General features: G+C 46.6%; 1 protein-coding gene across 1 annotated transcript; it reads right to left on the bottom strand.

Annotated features, from left to right (window-relative positions):
• Positions 1 to 3,924: 3,924 nt before the first annotated feature.
• Positions 3,925 to 9,993, bottom strand: LOC118857159 (intestinal-type alkaline phosphatase 1-like). Its single transcript, XM_036767802.1, has 11 exons — positions 9,927 to 9,993; positions 9,228 to 9,344; positions 8,837 to 8,946; positions 8,285 to 8,459; positions 7,110 to 7,282; positions 6,340 to 6,474; positions 6,140 to 6,212; positions 5,789 to 5,923; positions 5,276 to 5,467; positions 4,975 to 5,091; positions 3,925 to 4,199 (listed from the first exon to the last, which is right to left on the bottom strand). The coding sequence occupies exons 1-11, from the start codon at positions 9,991 to 9,993 to the stop codon at positions 3,925 to 3,927; spliced, it is 1,569 nt and encodes a 522-aa protein (XP_036623697.1).
• Between the last annotated feature and the right edge of the window lie 6,054 nt (positions 9,994 to 16,047).

Here is a 16,047-nt window from a genome sequence, read left to right as displayed (position 1 = left end):
TCTCTCTCTGTCTCTCTGTCTGTCTCTGTCTCTCCCTATATATATATATATATGTATATATATATATATGTACATATACATACATGCATATAGATGCACAAACACATATATGTTCTTTTACTTTTTCTTTGATCTCTTTGGGATCTGGACCTAGTCATGCTGTTGCTGAGTCAAAGGGGATCCACAGTTTTATAGACCTTTGGATACTTTTCCAGATTGTTCTCCTGAATAGTTAGACCAGTTCACTACTCCACCAACAACCCATTAATGTATCTATTTTCCCTCATCCCCTCCAGAATTTGCTATTTCTGATAGGTATGAGGCAGTACCTGAGAGTTGTTTTAATTTACCTTTCTCCAGTCATTAGTGATTTAGAGTATCCTTCCAGGCTCACTTCTCTAACCTGCACTCACCCTGCCAGACCAGATCTACAGAGATGTGACTCACTGTTTATCCCCTCAGAGTTCTAGGGGTTAGCTGGGGGATTGAAGTTTCTAGCAGCATTGCTCACAAGCCCTCAGTGGTGCTCCCCATTATCAATTAGAATCAACTGAGCTCCATTAGCTTTTATCAAGGGACATTCTCTAAGGCTATATAACATGAAAATTGTTACAACCCTCTCAAAAACACATAGACCCCAACTCAGGGGTGCACCCTCCTCTTGTACACACAAAGCCCCTGGGGAGAGCAGGCTCAAATGTAAAGCACAAAGCCACTTCCCCCTGACATTTGCCCAAGACCAGGGAAGAACAAACACAAAAGGAGCCATGTGTTCACAGACACATTGTGGCCAGATGGGAGAGAGGGAAGCTTCCCTTTCCCTTGAGATGATCCCATCCCACCTTATGTATCTTCTAGTCTTGGGCAAGTCAGAGATACAAAACAGACACCAGGAAGGGAAAAAGGAAAGACAGGCAGGTTATTGCTTTTGTTTGTGAAATCAGTGGGAGCTCAAAGCCCCCTGAGAGGTGTCCTGGCTCCTCTGCCAATAAGGAGACTTTTCTTCATCACTTAGTACCAATCCTTCAGGCATACATGGCAGGAAAATAATGTTTCCTCTATTTTCCATGGAGTCACTTGGATTGGAACCAAACAGAGAAATATCTCCCTGTGCTACAGGGACTGAGGCCTCATTCGCCAATCCCTCCCATTACACTAAACAAGTGTCTAGGCCAGGGGGCAGGAAGGGAAGGCACCAGAAACTGGGAAGATCAGGAACCTTCCTGTGGGAAGTGATATCTGGACTGAATTTGATGTAGGCAAGGAATCTAGCAGCAGGTTTCCAGGATCTTCCCCTCCTTTTGCTCTCACAGCTTGTAGGCCTAGCTTAGACTCACTTGTGGATCACCTAGGCTACTGGTGGGCTCTCATCCCTTCCAATCTGGTGGCGAGGTGGATAGAGAGCTGGGCCTGGAGTCTGGAAGACCTGAATTCCAATCCAGCCTCAGGAACTTACTAGTTGTTCGACTCTGGACAAGTCATGTAACCTCTGTTTCCTCAATTATAAAACAGGGATCGTAATAATGCCCATCTCCCAGGGTGACCGTGAGGATCAAGGGAGATAGTTAATTATAAAGTGCATAGCATAGTACAAGGGGCAGTGAGGTGGTGCCCTGGAGTCAGGAGGACCTGAGTTCAAATCCAGCCTCAGACACGCATTAGCTGTGTGATCTTGGGTAAGTCACTTAGCCCTGTTTGCCTCAGTTTCCTCATCTCCAAAATGAGCTGGAGAAGGAAATGGCAAACCACACCTGTATCATTGCCAAGAAAATCCAAAATGGGGTCACAAAGATCTAACAAGACTGAAAATGACTGAACAATGACAAATACAGAATAACAAAATCAGTAAAATTGGCTGGCATTGATATAGCGCTTTAAAGTTTGCAAAGCTCTCTACACATATTGTCCCATTTGATCCTCACAACAACCAGGGGAGGTAGACACTCTTCTTATCCTGCTTTATGGTTGGGGAAACTGAGGCAGAAAGAGGTTAAGTAACTTGCCTATGGTCACACAGCTGAGTAGTGACTGAGTCAGGATTTGAACTCAGGTCCCTCTGGCTCCAAATCCCACAGTCTGTCCACTGCAATATTTACTGCCTCCCTGAGGCAAAAATAAATCCAGTGGAGATTGTACTTTTGTTGATGGTATTTTGCCTTTCTACAATGTAGAAGGGAATTTTAAGGGAAGGGCTACATTTAGTTGAGTTGAGTTTTGAAAAGAGAAGGATTCAATCCAGTGGAGTTGAGTAGAGGGTGACTTGTAAGCATGAAGGATAGGGAAAGGGGAAGAGCCAACAGGCCAATATGTCCATGGGGGGGATCAAGAAGAGGGAGAAGAATGAGCTGGATTAAAAAGTAAGAAGAGGAGGAGAAAGAAAGGGAGACAGGAGACAGAAGAGAAAGAAGAGATTGGAAATGAGAGGAGGAAGACCCCAAATAGCAGAACTCTAACTTTCTCCTTTAATTTGTAAGGAATTGGTGACAGCTGGTATTTGGGTAACTGGGGGTAACTGGGGTCTCAGGGATTGAGCTGCCTAATGGAGGTGGCCAGGTGCTCAAGCCACCAGGGCTTCAGAGGTGTGTCTTAAGAGTGGCCCCAAAAGGAACAACAGTTCTAAAAAGGAAAATTGTAAATTATTAGCAACTATGTGAAAGTATGCTCCAAGTCCTAATAATACAAGAAATCCAAACCAAAGTACCTCTGAGCTTTTATGTCATACTCAGGAAATTGGTGAAGACTCCAAAGGAGGGAAAGAGTCAGTGTCAGGGAGGTTGTGGAAAGATGAGCGCACTAATGCATTGTTAGTGAAGCTCAGAATTGATCACACTGTTCTAAAAAGCACCTTGGAATTATGTTAAGTGATTAACATCTGTATTTGACCCCGTGAACCCTCTGCTAGGCATGTGACACAAGGAGGTCAATGATAAAAAGAAAGACCCCCTTCACACAGAAATATTTCTAGTAACATTTGTTTTAGTAGTAAAGAGTCGGAAACAAAGTAAATGCACCTTTATTGGAAATGGCTATACACATTTCGCACATGAGTAAGATGAGACATGACTGCAACTCTAAGAAACGAGAAATCCAATGAGTGCAGAGAATCATGGGAAGATGTATGTGAACTGATGCAAAGTGAAGGGAGCAGAACCAGCAGAACAATATAAGAATGATTCCAACAGTGTAAATATAATGACAAAAAATGACAAATAAAGGCATTTGAAATTGAATGCTATGAAACTGGCCCCAAAGAAGAGCTATGGGAAGGTACCTCCTTTCCTTTCTTGCAGAGGACTATGGGAATAGAACACTGAAGATGATGTCAGACACTTTTGGGGTGTTGGTTACCTCTCTGTTTGATCCTTTGCTCAGTATGATTGCTCTGTGGAAGGGGAGGAGGAGGACCTACATCGCATAATGTAGATGGTGTGAAAACAAAGGATATCAATAAAAATGTCCTTACAAAACAGAACATTCTGACCAGAGCTGTTGGAGGGGTGAGTTGGTACCCCAGGGACATTCTGCCTCAATGTCTGGAATCCTTTCCATACACCACCTTGGCCCCCTGTTAAAGGAAAACATGGAGATGTCCTGTGCCCTCTCTGGCCCATCTGAGGAGAAGCCTTGAAGCAGGAAGCTAGCAGAAGATTAACAGGGGAATTCACCCCAAGTTGCCATTTAACAGTAGAGGCAGAGGAGAAGGTTCCCAATACTGGGGACAGGGGTGGGGGCGCACTTCAGTAAGAAGAACAGTCTTGATTCAGGGATTTGATTCTTAATTTATTTGTTGGCAGTTGTCGTGTCCCTGGTGAGAGTATGTTAGGAGCCCATGGGGTAATTCCTATAGTGACACAGCCAGCAACCCCAAGGAAGCCACTGGAAGGTGGAGGAAGGGATGGTGGCTGGGAGTTAGCTGGTCCCAGATCAGTGCTGAACTGCTAAGAGCAGGAAAGGCCAGGAAAGGATCAGCAGCAGGAAGGATCCCGATGTCTGGGAGCTGCCATCTGGGGCTGAGAGCCCACAGTCCTGATAGGGCTCCAGGCAGCCAGCAAAGGCCATCACATGAGCTACATAGGTCTGCTCCTGCACGCCATGGAATAGGTGGGCCTGGGGACCTCTGGCAAAGATGGCCACGTCTTCCCCGCCATGAGTCTCTGACGCCAAGGGCACAGCTGACTGTTGCTTATAGGACACTTCCTCTGAGGAACCATGAGAAAGGGAAGAACGTGAGGGGAACATAATTGATTCTGTAAGAAGTACTGAGGCCCCCTCTGCCATCCCAGGGATCACAGCTTTTGAGGTAAAGGGGATCTGAAAGACCATCTGATCCACACCCCTCATTTTGCAGAGGAGGAAACCGAGGCCTAGGAAGAAGCCACTTGCCCAAGGTCACACAGATAGAAAGTAGCCAAAATATGAACTGAGATGCCCAGAGCTCTGACCACCGTAGTGCCTTGCCTTGCACTCAAAGCTCAGCTCCAGGACCCTCTTGAATGTGAGGCTTTTTCTGATCTCCCCATTGGCAGCACCCTCCTCATCTCCAAATACCTTTACTTTGTAAAAACTGTGCATTTCTTGTCCTCCCTCCCCACCCAGCAGAATGGAAGCTCTTGGAGGGCAAGGACTTTCACTTTTTTGTCTTTGGAGTCCCAGGGCCTGACACGTCATGAACACCACATAATTTCTTAAGTGGGTGGATATCTGAGTGGATATGAGCTCTCTTCCCCCTTCCCATTTCAGTAGAACAAAAGAGCCAAAAGGCAGGGGCTGCTTGGTTTTGTCTTTGTAGCCCAGTACGTAGGGCAGTTCCTGGCACACAGCAGCTGTTTAACAAATGCTTGTGGAATGAAATGGAATAGAACTCTCTTGGCCTCTCTCAGGACAAGAAGCCTAGAGCCAACACCTCCTCCTCCCAGATTAGCTTGGGCTCCCACTGCCTCCCAGTTTCCCTGTGTCCTTGGCTCCCATTCTCACCACTGATACTGTCGTTGACATCTGGTCTACTACCATTCACCTGGCTATAGCCAGGTCCGTTTCCATATAAGATGGAAGTATATGCTTTTCCATCTTGGGCCTTGCTGGGAGCCAGTCCTGAGGAAAGAGACCCAAGAAGAGATGATAGAGAAAGACCAAGGGCAGATTTTGCTCCAGAGGGCTCCCCCTGCTAGGCATCTGGGGCCACGTTGATTTTAGGCTGCTGGACAATGATGGATGAAATGGGAAACCTGTAATCTGAGGGTGGATGCCCTCTCTTTCCACCCTCACAGTTCTTTACCAAAGATGGAGGTGCCTCTGTAGGTGTAGCCACCGAAGGAGAAGACGTGGGAGTGGTCTGCAGTGACAACAATCAAAGTATCCTTTTCACCAGTCATCTGAGTGGCCTTATCAATAGACATGTCAAACATGATAGCATCAGTCAAGGCCAGGTATGCGGTGGTATCGTGGTGGCCATGGTCAATTCGGCCTCCTAAATGAAAACATATAATAAGGTCAGCCTCTGTTCCAAAAAGCAATCCTCTGACCACCCATTGGCAGCCTTCCATCTCTTCCCATCCATGGCCCTTGGTCTATTTTGCTTATTTCTCAGGGTGACTTTGACCAAGTCCCTTAACTTCCCTGCTCTCCAGTTTCCTCATCTATAACATAAGGGGTTGGGTGAGTTGGATTCAGCGTTCCTCTCTAGCCTTTGATGTATGACTGCTTTCCATCCTCCTTCCTTCACAGTTTCAGTAGCAGCCTCATATAATCATGCCAGGAGTCTCTCAGACCTGAGCTGACCCCAAATTACCTTCCACAAAGAGGTAGTAGCCTTTGGAATTTTGGCTGAGTATTTGGATGGCAGCCTGGGTCATCTCCCTCAAGGAGGGGTCTTCAGAAGTGTTGCGTTGTATCTCATATTTAGTGTCTCCAGGTTCAAAGAGGCCTTGGAGAAACAGATCTCATTTCAGACATCAGACACTAAGACCACTGCACAAACGTATGCTCCAAAGAGTTCTGTATTTTCCCAACTTGGGCATTGCTAGGTCAGATATAACATGTCAATTATCTATAAGCAAAGAGGGCCCAGTCAAGAGCTTCAAACAGACTATAGGATGCTAGGCAGGTGGTAGGGGAGAGGAAGGCAATTGTGTCTTGTTACCCATGATACGAGTCACTGTGGGGTCCTCTGTTGCATTCAGTAGCTGTTCACGATTCCACACATATCTGCCACCCTGAGAAATACAACCTCCATCAGCCTTGGCTGTCCCCTCCTCTAGCTCTGGGAGCCTTGACAAGCCTCTCCCCCTCTTGGAACTTCTCTCCACTCAACCTCCATCAGCAAATAACAGCATCACCTACCGGTGCGCGGTCTAGCCACTTCTGGACGAGGTCCTCACCGTCCTTCCTAATTCCATCCTCACTGCTAAGGTTTGGGTACTCCGGATCAGGGGTTCCTTCTGGAAACATGTACTTGCGGCCCCCACCCAGGATCACCTGGGAGGAAATGGGGAGAGTGTCACAGACCAGAGTGGGTTCTAGGTCTCTGGGAGCAGCCCTTCTCTTTCTGCAGCTCAAGTCCCAATGTCTGACTCACCTGCCCAACCCTGCAAGGCCATTTATTCTTAGCATTCTCTGTTCTATCATTCCCTGCATTTCCCTACCTCAGTGGCAGGTTTTCCATTGATTCCTCCCTATCCCTTCAAGTTCTCCAGTGACCCACATGGACTCTCTTTCCAGAGAACCTTAGTAGGTATCCCTGGCTTTTCATCACAAATGGGAAACTGAGATAGAAGGGTACAAGGAGACTCCTCATACAAGTGTCATTCCCATGTTGATCCTCACCTCCTCCAAGAATCTCAGCATTTCAGAGGTAGAAGGGGGCCAAGAGGCAGCAAATCAAATTTTGCCTGAATAAGACTTTCTTCCTTGACTTCCCACAATGAGATGTCATACAACCAAGGAAGCCTGGCCTCCTGGGACAGAGACCTGTCACCTAAAGCTGCCATTGTCAGCAGCTTTTCCCATAGGTCAAACTAAATCTGTCCCTTTGCAACTTCAGCCCTTTCTCTCCAAATCCCTTGACTGTGGCCTCCCAGGAATTCCCCAAACTTCTGCCCTGGTGAACTTACATCAATGTCCACATTGGAAACCAGCTGGGAAGCAATATCCTTGCAGCCACTTTCCAGGGCCTCAGCAGGCATGTTAGCATCTGAGTACCATTCGCGGTTTACCACGTGGGCATATGTCCCGGAGGGTGAAGCATGCTGCACCCGGGTGGTGGTCACCACTCCCACTGACTTCCCTGAGGGATTGAAAGCCCAAGCTCAGACCCCAGGGCCACCTTTCCTCCACAGACAAAATGAAAATGTGGTTCCCACCTTCCAAAAACTACATTTTATTGAGGGGTGGGCTGCATAGGAAGACAACAGGTAAAGAGATCCATCTAGACATGGTTAAGAGAGTCCACAATTGGGGAATAAGAAGGGGCTCTCTATAAATATCACCCAAGCTGAACTTTAAGGAAATTTGGAACTCGAAGAGTTGGAAGGGAGGCCTGGGTGACAGCCAAAGGCATGGAGGTGGGAGATGAAGGGCAGAGTTTAGAGTACAGCACCCAAGAGTTTGGCTAGACAATGGTCTATATAAGAGGAGGTGCATGGGGAAAAACATAGTTAGAAAGGTAGGCTAGGGCCCAACTGTGAAGGGCTTTCCATGCCAAGAAGAGTTCACATTCATCCTAGAAGCCTAGGAAGTCAGTAGAGCAGGGGAGCAACAGGGCAGACATGTGCTTTAGGCACCCAGGTGGCTCAGTGAATACAGCATTGGACTTGGAGTTAGGAAGACCTGAATTCAAATCCAGTCTCAGACACTTACTAACTGTGTAGTCACTTGGGAAGGAACTGGGAAGTCACTTAACTTCTATTTGCCTCAGTTTCCTCATCTGTAAAGTGAGGATGATAACAGCACCCACCTTCCAGGGTTGAAGCCTCGAGGCTCTATATGCACCCTGGCTACGTATTCTCATCCTCACTGTGTTGGCAGCTGTGTCAGGGATGCTTTGGAGGGAGGAGAGGCTGGCAGCCAAAGAAGGAATAGGAGGTTGCCGCAATAGTCAGATAAGAGGTGATGAGAGCCCAGGCTGGGGTGGGACTGTGGGAGTGGAGAAGAGGGAGTGTAGGGGGGAGGAAGAGTGAGGAGCTGAGGATGCTGGCAGTGCCTTTGACTGAGGCAGGGAAACAGGAGGAGAGATGACTTGGGAGAGGCAGGTGAGGAGCTGCCTCCTGACCACTGCTCCCCAGCTCACCTGCTTCCTTGGCTCGCTTCAGCACTGAGAAAACCTCATTGCCCCAGGTGGTGTTGCACTCGTTATAGCGGGCAGCAGCACTGACTCCAATGGTTCTGTAGTTGCCCTTCACCCCACAGAGGTAGGCAGTGGCAGTCGCGGCACTGTCGGGGACCTGCCTGTCCACACTGTATGTCTGTGCGGATGACAGCTGGTTAGCTAGCTGGCAGAGGAGACCCCAGGCCTTCATCCTTGGTCTCCATGCCCAGCAGAGCAGGGACCACCCTCCCTTCGGCAGGTCCCTCATCATAGATGGAGTCTGGCCACATGAACATTTCTAGGGCTCCCAGCTTACCCATCCCCAAACCCTCTTTCCTTCTTTCCTTCTACATTTCCCAGGAGGGCTCCATCAACATCCCCACCAAGGCTCTTTTCCTGTAACGAAGCCTGAGGTAATCTACTCTGGGTCACAAAAGTCACAGGTGTTTGAGGGAGGATTGGATCCTTTCCTGACTTATAGGCTAGTGCTCTACTGACCAAGGGTTTTCTCTCACCCCCTCCTCTATGAGGTACCTTGGACAGAGCCACATAAGGGAACCCATCCATAGACAGTGGGGTTTCAAGATTTCCATTCAGATTTTCTCTGAGTATCCGGGTGGCCGTTATAGTGGGCACTCCCATCCCTGTGTACAGCCAAGACTCAATTTAGGACTCAGCCCATCCTAGTTTGAGTCTCAGGGCAAACATAACCTGAATCCAGCAGGCACCAGGGAGCGGGGCTGGAGCTAGAGGGAGAAGGTCTCAGAGTATAGTTTGTGTGGGAAAGTGACCTCACTGTCAGGACAAGTGGTCTATCTGGGCTACTGTGGGCATTCTGGGAAAGTCTGGCTGCTGGCTGCTTGTGTTGGGGCTGGGCTGGGGTGGGGGTTCGGAGGGGAAGATTCATATCAGCTGCCACACTCACCATCCCCCAAGAAGATGATAAGGTTCTTGGCTGAGGTCTGGATGGGTTGTAGCTGCTTGGCTGCCTGGAGGGCAGTTCTTGCCTGCTGGTTCCAGAAACTGGGATTCTCTTCTGCTTCTATGGGCACAGCACCAGGGAGCTCAGGGGGTGGAGGGTACATCCCTATCCCTCACTCCCAGGACCTCTGGGCCCTGGTCACTCAAACCACTAAAAATCAGATCAAGGGTGTACTTTAGAGCAAGAAGGAGCCTTGGAGACTCTAGGCTGCTAGAGCTAGGGCTGAGGCCATGTGTCTACACCTTCTGCCTCATCGATGAATAAACTGAGGTCAGACTTACTCAAGTTTATGCAGAGACTTGGATCCCTCAGACTCTAAACAGAGCACACTTTCCACCATGCCATACTAAGTCTGCCCCTGCCCCCACCAGAGGAAACTGAGGCCCATAACTGTTTTCCAAAGCACCTTTACCCTTCAGCAGATATCCAAGGCATCTCTGAATATTCACATCACCTTGGGCTCCCCCATTCCTGAGGGCCAATAGGTCCCCACTTTCCTTTAATAGCCACTAACCACATATCCTCTCCATCTTTGGTAGGTGCCCCCAGATCCATCTCAGTGCCACCTCCTGGACCAGCATCATTGAGTAGGACCCTCTCCCTGGTCCCTTTCTATTAGGGAAGCCCCTTGGAGGGGGTTACCTGGGATGACACCATCTGCAATGTGGAAATAGAGTCCCACCAGGAACAAAGCAAACCTTCCCTGCATCGTGAGGCCAGAGAGAGAGAGAGAGAGAGAGACAGACAGACAGACAGACAGAGAGAAGATGAGGTCGTGTCTCTGGGACACTCAGTTTTTAATAGTTTGCTATGGGGACTTTGGCCCCAAAAAGCAGTTATATGCTTCCTAGAAGATATTGTTGCTTTGTGGGTACTCCACCCCTTTGATGGTCCTGGCCACACCCCCACCCCTGCAGGGCCCTTTTGGCCTGGACCCTTCTATCGCAGGGCCAAGATGGTGGTGGGTGGCCAAACCACTCATCTGATTGGGGGACAGAAATGTCCCCAATTACAGGTCTGGTGGCTTCAGCTCCACCCAGCTGGCAGGACAGGAATTAACTCATAGCAGCACAAAATGTGACACTGGAAAAAACAACCTCATCTATCTTCTAGTCACAGGATTACAGCTTTAGAGCTGGTAGGCTCCTCCAAAGCCATCTAGTCCAGCTTCCTCACTTCACAAATGGGGAAACTGAAACGGAGGAAAGTAAAAGTGATTTCTTGCCCGAGTCATTAGTGATCCAGGATTCAAACCCATGTCTTCTGCTTCCCAAACCCCAGCTCTGTCCATGGCACCACATACTTTACACTAGTGGCAGGGGCTAGGTTCCATTTTAGGTCTCCTGTTTCCAAGTATCCAGCTTTCCCCACAACTTTTCCAGCACTCATTATCCTCTCTCTCTCTCCATCTCTCTCTTCCTCTCTCTCTCTCTCTCTCTCTCTCTCTCTCTCTCTCTCTCTCTCTCTCTCTCTCTCTCTCCTCTCCCCCCATGCCTTTATAATCTGCCTTCAGACTTCATCATTGAACCAAGACTACTCTAATGTTCACAAGGACCTCTTCAATGTTAACTCTCCTAACCCTTTCTCCATCCTTGACCTCTGCAACATTTGGCTCTGCTGGTCACTCTCTCCTGGATCCTTGTATCTCTTCTCTGGATTTTCCTAACACTGCTCTCTTCTGCCTCCCCTCCTACCTGCATGACCACTATCTCTCCATCTCTTTTGCTGGCTCTCCATCTAGGCCATGCCTGCCAACTCTAGGTGTCCCCCAAGGTTCTGTCCTCAGTCCCCATTTCTTCTCCTTTACTATTTTTCTTGGCAATCTCCCAAGTTCCCATGGTTCAATGACCATTTCTTTGTGGTTAATTTCCAGATCCATTCATCCAGGCCCAATATTTCTCCTGACCTTCAGAGCCAGGGAAGGGGAAGGGTATTTCAGTTAACATTCCATCATGAAGATTCTGATTAAAGGAGGAATTTCAAGAGGTGGCCCTCAGTTTGCTGAGCTAAGAAGCCACAGAGTTGTCAGCCTGGCCATTAAGGGAATGTGATCAATGGACCCTTGTTCAGGGACAGAAGTTGGTTGGGTGCACAGTGATGGCAACAGTTTGATAAGCTGGTGCCTGGCCAGTGTCCAGAGACCCGTGTCCAGATTCCCTGATGGCCAGACCCATGCCCCACCCACTCTGAAGTCACGTCAGCTGGCTCTCTGCCTCTGGGACCTGGCCTCTTTCTGGTCCACTTCTTCCCTTCCAGCAGCACAGTTTTGATAAGGACCTAATTGGTTTAAAAGATGCACTAGGGCAGAGGCCATGAAACTAGGAGCCCGGAGAGTCCCTGAAACACTGCCAGAATCATTCTTGGGCCCCAGAACAGAAAAGTGAATACTTCTTCTTAGCAGACATTACTGCAGTAGAGGCCCTAGCATCCCTGGCAGGTGCAGTATTATCATAATTTTACAAAGGGAGACACTGAGACTCAGGAAGTGACTTGTCCAGGAACACCTAGTGAGCATCAGCAGATCTTCACTCTGCTGCCTCCAGACACCCACACCTCCTCCATTCAGGAAAACCCTTCCCCTGTTCTTATTTCTTGTGCCCCTCCTCCCCTCATCCTTTATCTCCTCCTTGTCTCAACCAAACCACTTGAAAGAGTTGTCTACACTTGTTGCCTGCTCTTCCTGTTCTCCTGATATCTTCTTCTCCTTCTTCTTCTTCTTCTCCTCCTCCTCCTCCCCCTCCACTTCCCCCTCCTCCTCCCCCTCCCTCTCCTCCTCCTTCTCCCCCTCCTCCCCCCCTCCTCCTCCTTCTCCTTCTCCTCCCCCTCCTCCTCCTCCTCCTCCCTCTCCTCCTTCTCCCTCTCCTCCTCCCTCTTCTCCTCCTCCTTCTCCTTCTCCTCCCCCCCCTCCTCCTCCTCCTCTTCCCCCTCCGTCTCCTCTTCCCCGTCCTCCTTCTTATTCTTTGGAATCTTTTTCTAAAAAGAGTTTGCTGAAATTTTTTCCAGTTTATTATCATTACAACAGCGTTGTTGTTGTGCATAGTAGTCTCCTGATTTTTCTCATTTCACTCTGTACATACAGATCTTGCCAGGTTTTTCTGAAACTAGCCCTCATCCTTTCCCACAGCACAGGAGTATTCCGTCACAATCATATGCCAGAATTTGTTCAGCCATTCCCCAACTGCTGGGCATCCCTTTGATTTCCAATTCTTAGCCACCACAAAAAGAGCTGCCCCCAAATTTTTGTATATATAGATATTTTTCCTTTTTCTTTGATCTCTCTGGGATCTGGACCTAGTAGTGTTATTGCTGGGTCAAAGGCGATGTATAGCTTTATAGCCCTTTGGGCACAGTTCCACATCATTCTCCAAAATGCTTGGGCCAGTTCCCTACTGCACCAACAATTCATTCATGTATCTATTTTCCCTCATCCCATCCAGCATTTGGCTTTTCTGGTGGGTGTCAGGTGCTACCTCAGGGTTGTTTTAATTCACATTCCTCCAATCATTAGGGACTTGGAGCATTTTTTCCTTTAACTCTAGATAGCTGGGATTTCTTCTTCTAAAGCTGCCCGTTCATATTCTTTGACTATTTATCAATTGGGAAATTGCTCTTACTACTTTTTAACAATTTGACTTAGTTCATTGTGTATCTGAGAGATGAGGCCTTTCATCAGAGGACCTTGCTGTGAAATCTTTTTAGATTACTTCTTTGTCTATGGCACTTTTTAACTAAACATAGCTTTCTTAATTATCTCTTTCAATTAGGTCTATTTTTGCTTTTACTTTTTCTGAGATCATGATTGCTATCCTTGCCCTCTTCACCTCAGACTCTATTCCACCCTTCATCTCAACCCTTTGTGTGTCTTTTTGTCCCAAATGTGTCTCTTGCGCATAAAATATTGTTGGATTCTGGTTTCTAATCCATTTTGCCATCTGCTTCCATTCTATGGGCTAGGTCATCCAATTCACATTCACAGTTATGATCACTAACTGTGCGTTTCCCTCCATCCCATTTCCCTCTGTTTAACCTCATGTCTCTGGTTTTATCCTGTCCCTCCTCAAAAGAATGTCTTGTTTCTAATGAATACTTTCTCCCTTATTATTCCCTCTTTGCCCTTCCCTGTTGGATAGGATAGATTTCTACATCCAACTGAGAGTGGTATGTGTGTGTGTGTGTGTGTGTGTGTGTGTGTGTGTAGTCTTCCCCCCTTGAACCAATTCCAAGGAGCGAGGTTCAAGCATTGCCTGCTGCCACCACCCCATTTTCCCTTCCACTATAAAGTCTCTTCCTCGCACTCCTTCTTTATGTGAGAAAATTTGCCCCCATTCTACCACTCCTTTCCTTCTTCTCCCAGAGCATCTGCTTTTCTCACCTACATTCTTTTTGGAGATCATCCCAACATAACTGACTCACACCCATGCCCTCTGTCTATTCAGACTCTGTAAAATTGCTCTAATAATGATAAAGATTTTATGATTATATGTATCATCTTCTCATATAGGAATGTAAACAGTTTAACTTAATTAAGTCCCTCATGATTACTCTTTCATGTTTACTTTTTTATGCTTCTCTTGAATCTTCTGTTTAAATGTCAAATTTTCTATTCAGTTCTGGTCTTTTCATCAGGAATGTTTGAAAGTCTTCTATTTCATTAAATATCAATTTTCCCCTAAAGGGTTATATTCATTTTAGCTGGGTAGGTTATTCTTGATTGTAATACTAAGTTCTTTGCCCTCTGGAATATCATATTCCAAGCCCTCTGATCCTTTAATGTAGAAGCTGTTAAATCTTGTGTGATAGTGACTGTGGTTCCATGATATTTGAATTGCTCCTTCTGGCTGCTTGCAATATATTCTCTTTGACCTGGGAGTTCTGAAATTTGGTTATAATATTCATGGGAGTTTTCATTTTGGGATCTCTTTCAGGAGGTGGTCAGTAGATTCTCTTAATTTCTATTTTACCCTCTGAATCTAAGATATCAGGGAAGTTTTTCTTTATAATTTCTCGAAATATGATGCCCGGGCTCTTTTTTTGGTAATGGCTTCCAATAATTATTAAATTATCTCTCTTCAATCTATTTTCTAGGTATGTTGTTTTTCCAATGCTATACTTAACATTTCTTCTGTGATTTTTTCCTCGTTCTTTTGACTTTGTTTTATTGTTTCTTGTTTTTTGTAGTCTCGTAGGGTCATTAGCTTCCACTTGCCCAATTCTAATTTTTAAGGAATTGTTTTCTTTAGGGAGCTTTTGTACCTCCTTTTCCATTTGGTCAAGTCTGCTTTTTATGGAGTACTTTTCTTCATGAATTTTTATGCTTCTTGAATCATTGGGCCAATTCTGTTTTTTAAAGTGACATTTTCTTCAGTATTCTTTTTTCATAATTTTCTGGCATCACTCTCGTTTCTTTTCCCACTTTTCTCTCTACCTCTCATCTCTTTCTTTAACTCTTTCAGGAATTCTTGTGGGCTTGGGTCTAATTAGCATTTTTCTTTGAGGCTTTTTTTGAGTAGCTGTTTCCACATTGTTGTCTTCTTTTGAGTTTATGTTGTGGCCTTCCCTGCCAACATAGTAGCTTTTTATGGTCACATCCTTTTTTTGTTGTTTGCACATTCTCCCAACCTATTTTTTCACTTTGAACTTTATGTTAAAGTTGGGCTCTGCTCACCTTGGGGTAGGAAGGCAATGTCCTAACTTCAGGTTTTTTTCTGCTGCTATTTTCAGAGCTAGTTCTGGAGGTCTGCGAATTTTTGGTGTTTCCAAGGTGGTGTGATCCTGGCAGAGGTGTGGTCACTGCTTTGCTGGTCTATACCCTGGTCTTTATGCAGAAAAGACCCCTGCAGTAACACTCCTCTTGGCTCTGGAACTGTGACCAGGGCCCTGGTGACTGATCACAAGTACTACTCACCATTTTGGAACTATGACCCAGAACTACTCATGGGCAATAGAGTTGCCAACCACTCCAACTATGGCCAGTGTCAGTAAAGTATCTGAGGGAACTGAGGAGATTAGGGTGGCAAATGGTTAATTGTGGGCATTGTGTGAACCACACTGACTCCATCTTGTGACTCAGTTCTGGAGCTAGCATGGTTCCATTTTTATTCAATTATGGATGTAGTCCAATTTCTGTCCTGTGGGGGGAAAACTTTATTCAATTGTGGGAATTGGGAGAAAATGTTATTGTATCATTTGAACCTAGTCCTGTATAGCTGGGAAACTGGACCACCTCTCCCTAAGTTATGCTGACCAGAAAACTGGTCAGACCCAAAGACTGATGACAAGAGTTTTCTCACGATTTTGCATCTCAAGCAACCCATATGTCTTATCTGAAAACTGGCCCCATACTGATCGATCAGTTATTGTTGCCACGTTCCTTTGATTGTCTGCAGACGCTTTGGGGAGTAGGACACCTCTTTTTGTGATTTCAGGGAATTGTACCTGTTCACTTTCCCCTTCCAACTCGAAAAGCCCCTAATCTTTCATTCAATTAGAAATCAGATTACCTAATGTTGTATTGTTTCCTTTTAATTAATATTGGTTTCATTTGCTACTGCTGCCATGCACCGTGCCTGTGCCCACCCCAGTGTTACAGACCTCCCCTGTGGACCTCCTAAATTGTCTTGGGCTGGGAAAATGTCTCCCTCTGACCTTTTGTTGGCTCTGGCAGGCCAAAATTTGATTGAAGGCATTTGGAGGGGAATAGCCTGACTCCACCATCTTTGGGATTAGACTCTCACTCTCTTCTAAACCCTTTGCAATCTGGTTT

Source organism: Trichosurus vulpecula, chromosome 7 (genome assembly GCF_011100635.1).
Source record: "Trichosurus vulpecula isolate mTriVul1 chromosome 7, mTriVul1.pri, whole genome shotgun sequence".
Classification (NCBI taxonomy): Eukaryota; Metazoa; Chordata; class Mammalia; order Diprotodontia; family Phalangeridae; genus Trichosurus; species Trichosurus vulpecula.
The sequence above is the reverse complement of the archived record's forward strand: the minus strand, read 5'-3'. Positions and strand labels throughout refer to the sequence as shown.

Excerpts from the sequence above, each read along its gene's own strand:
- LOC118857159 (XM_036767802.1), bottom strand. The coding sequence starts at position 9,993 with ATGCAGGGAAGGTTTGCTTTGTTCCTGGTGGGACTCTATTTCCACATT. Across the intron at positions 7,283-8,284 it reads GAAGCGAGCCAAGGAAGCAG|GGAAGTCAGTGGGAGTGGTG; the intron begins GTGAGCTGGGGA and ends TCAATCCCTCAG. Across the intron at positions 5,092-5,275 it reads CAGAGGCACCTCCATCTTTG|GACTGGCTCCCAGCAAGGCC; the intron begins GTAAAGAACTGT and ends CTCTTTCCTCAG.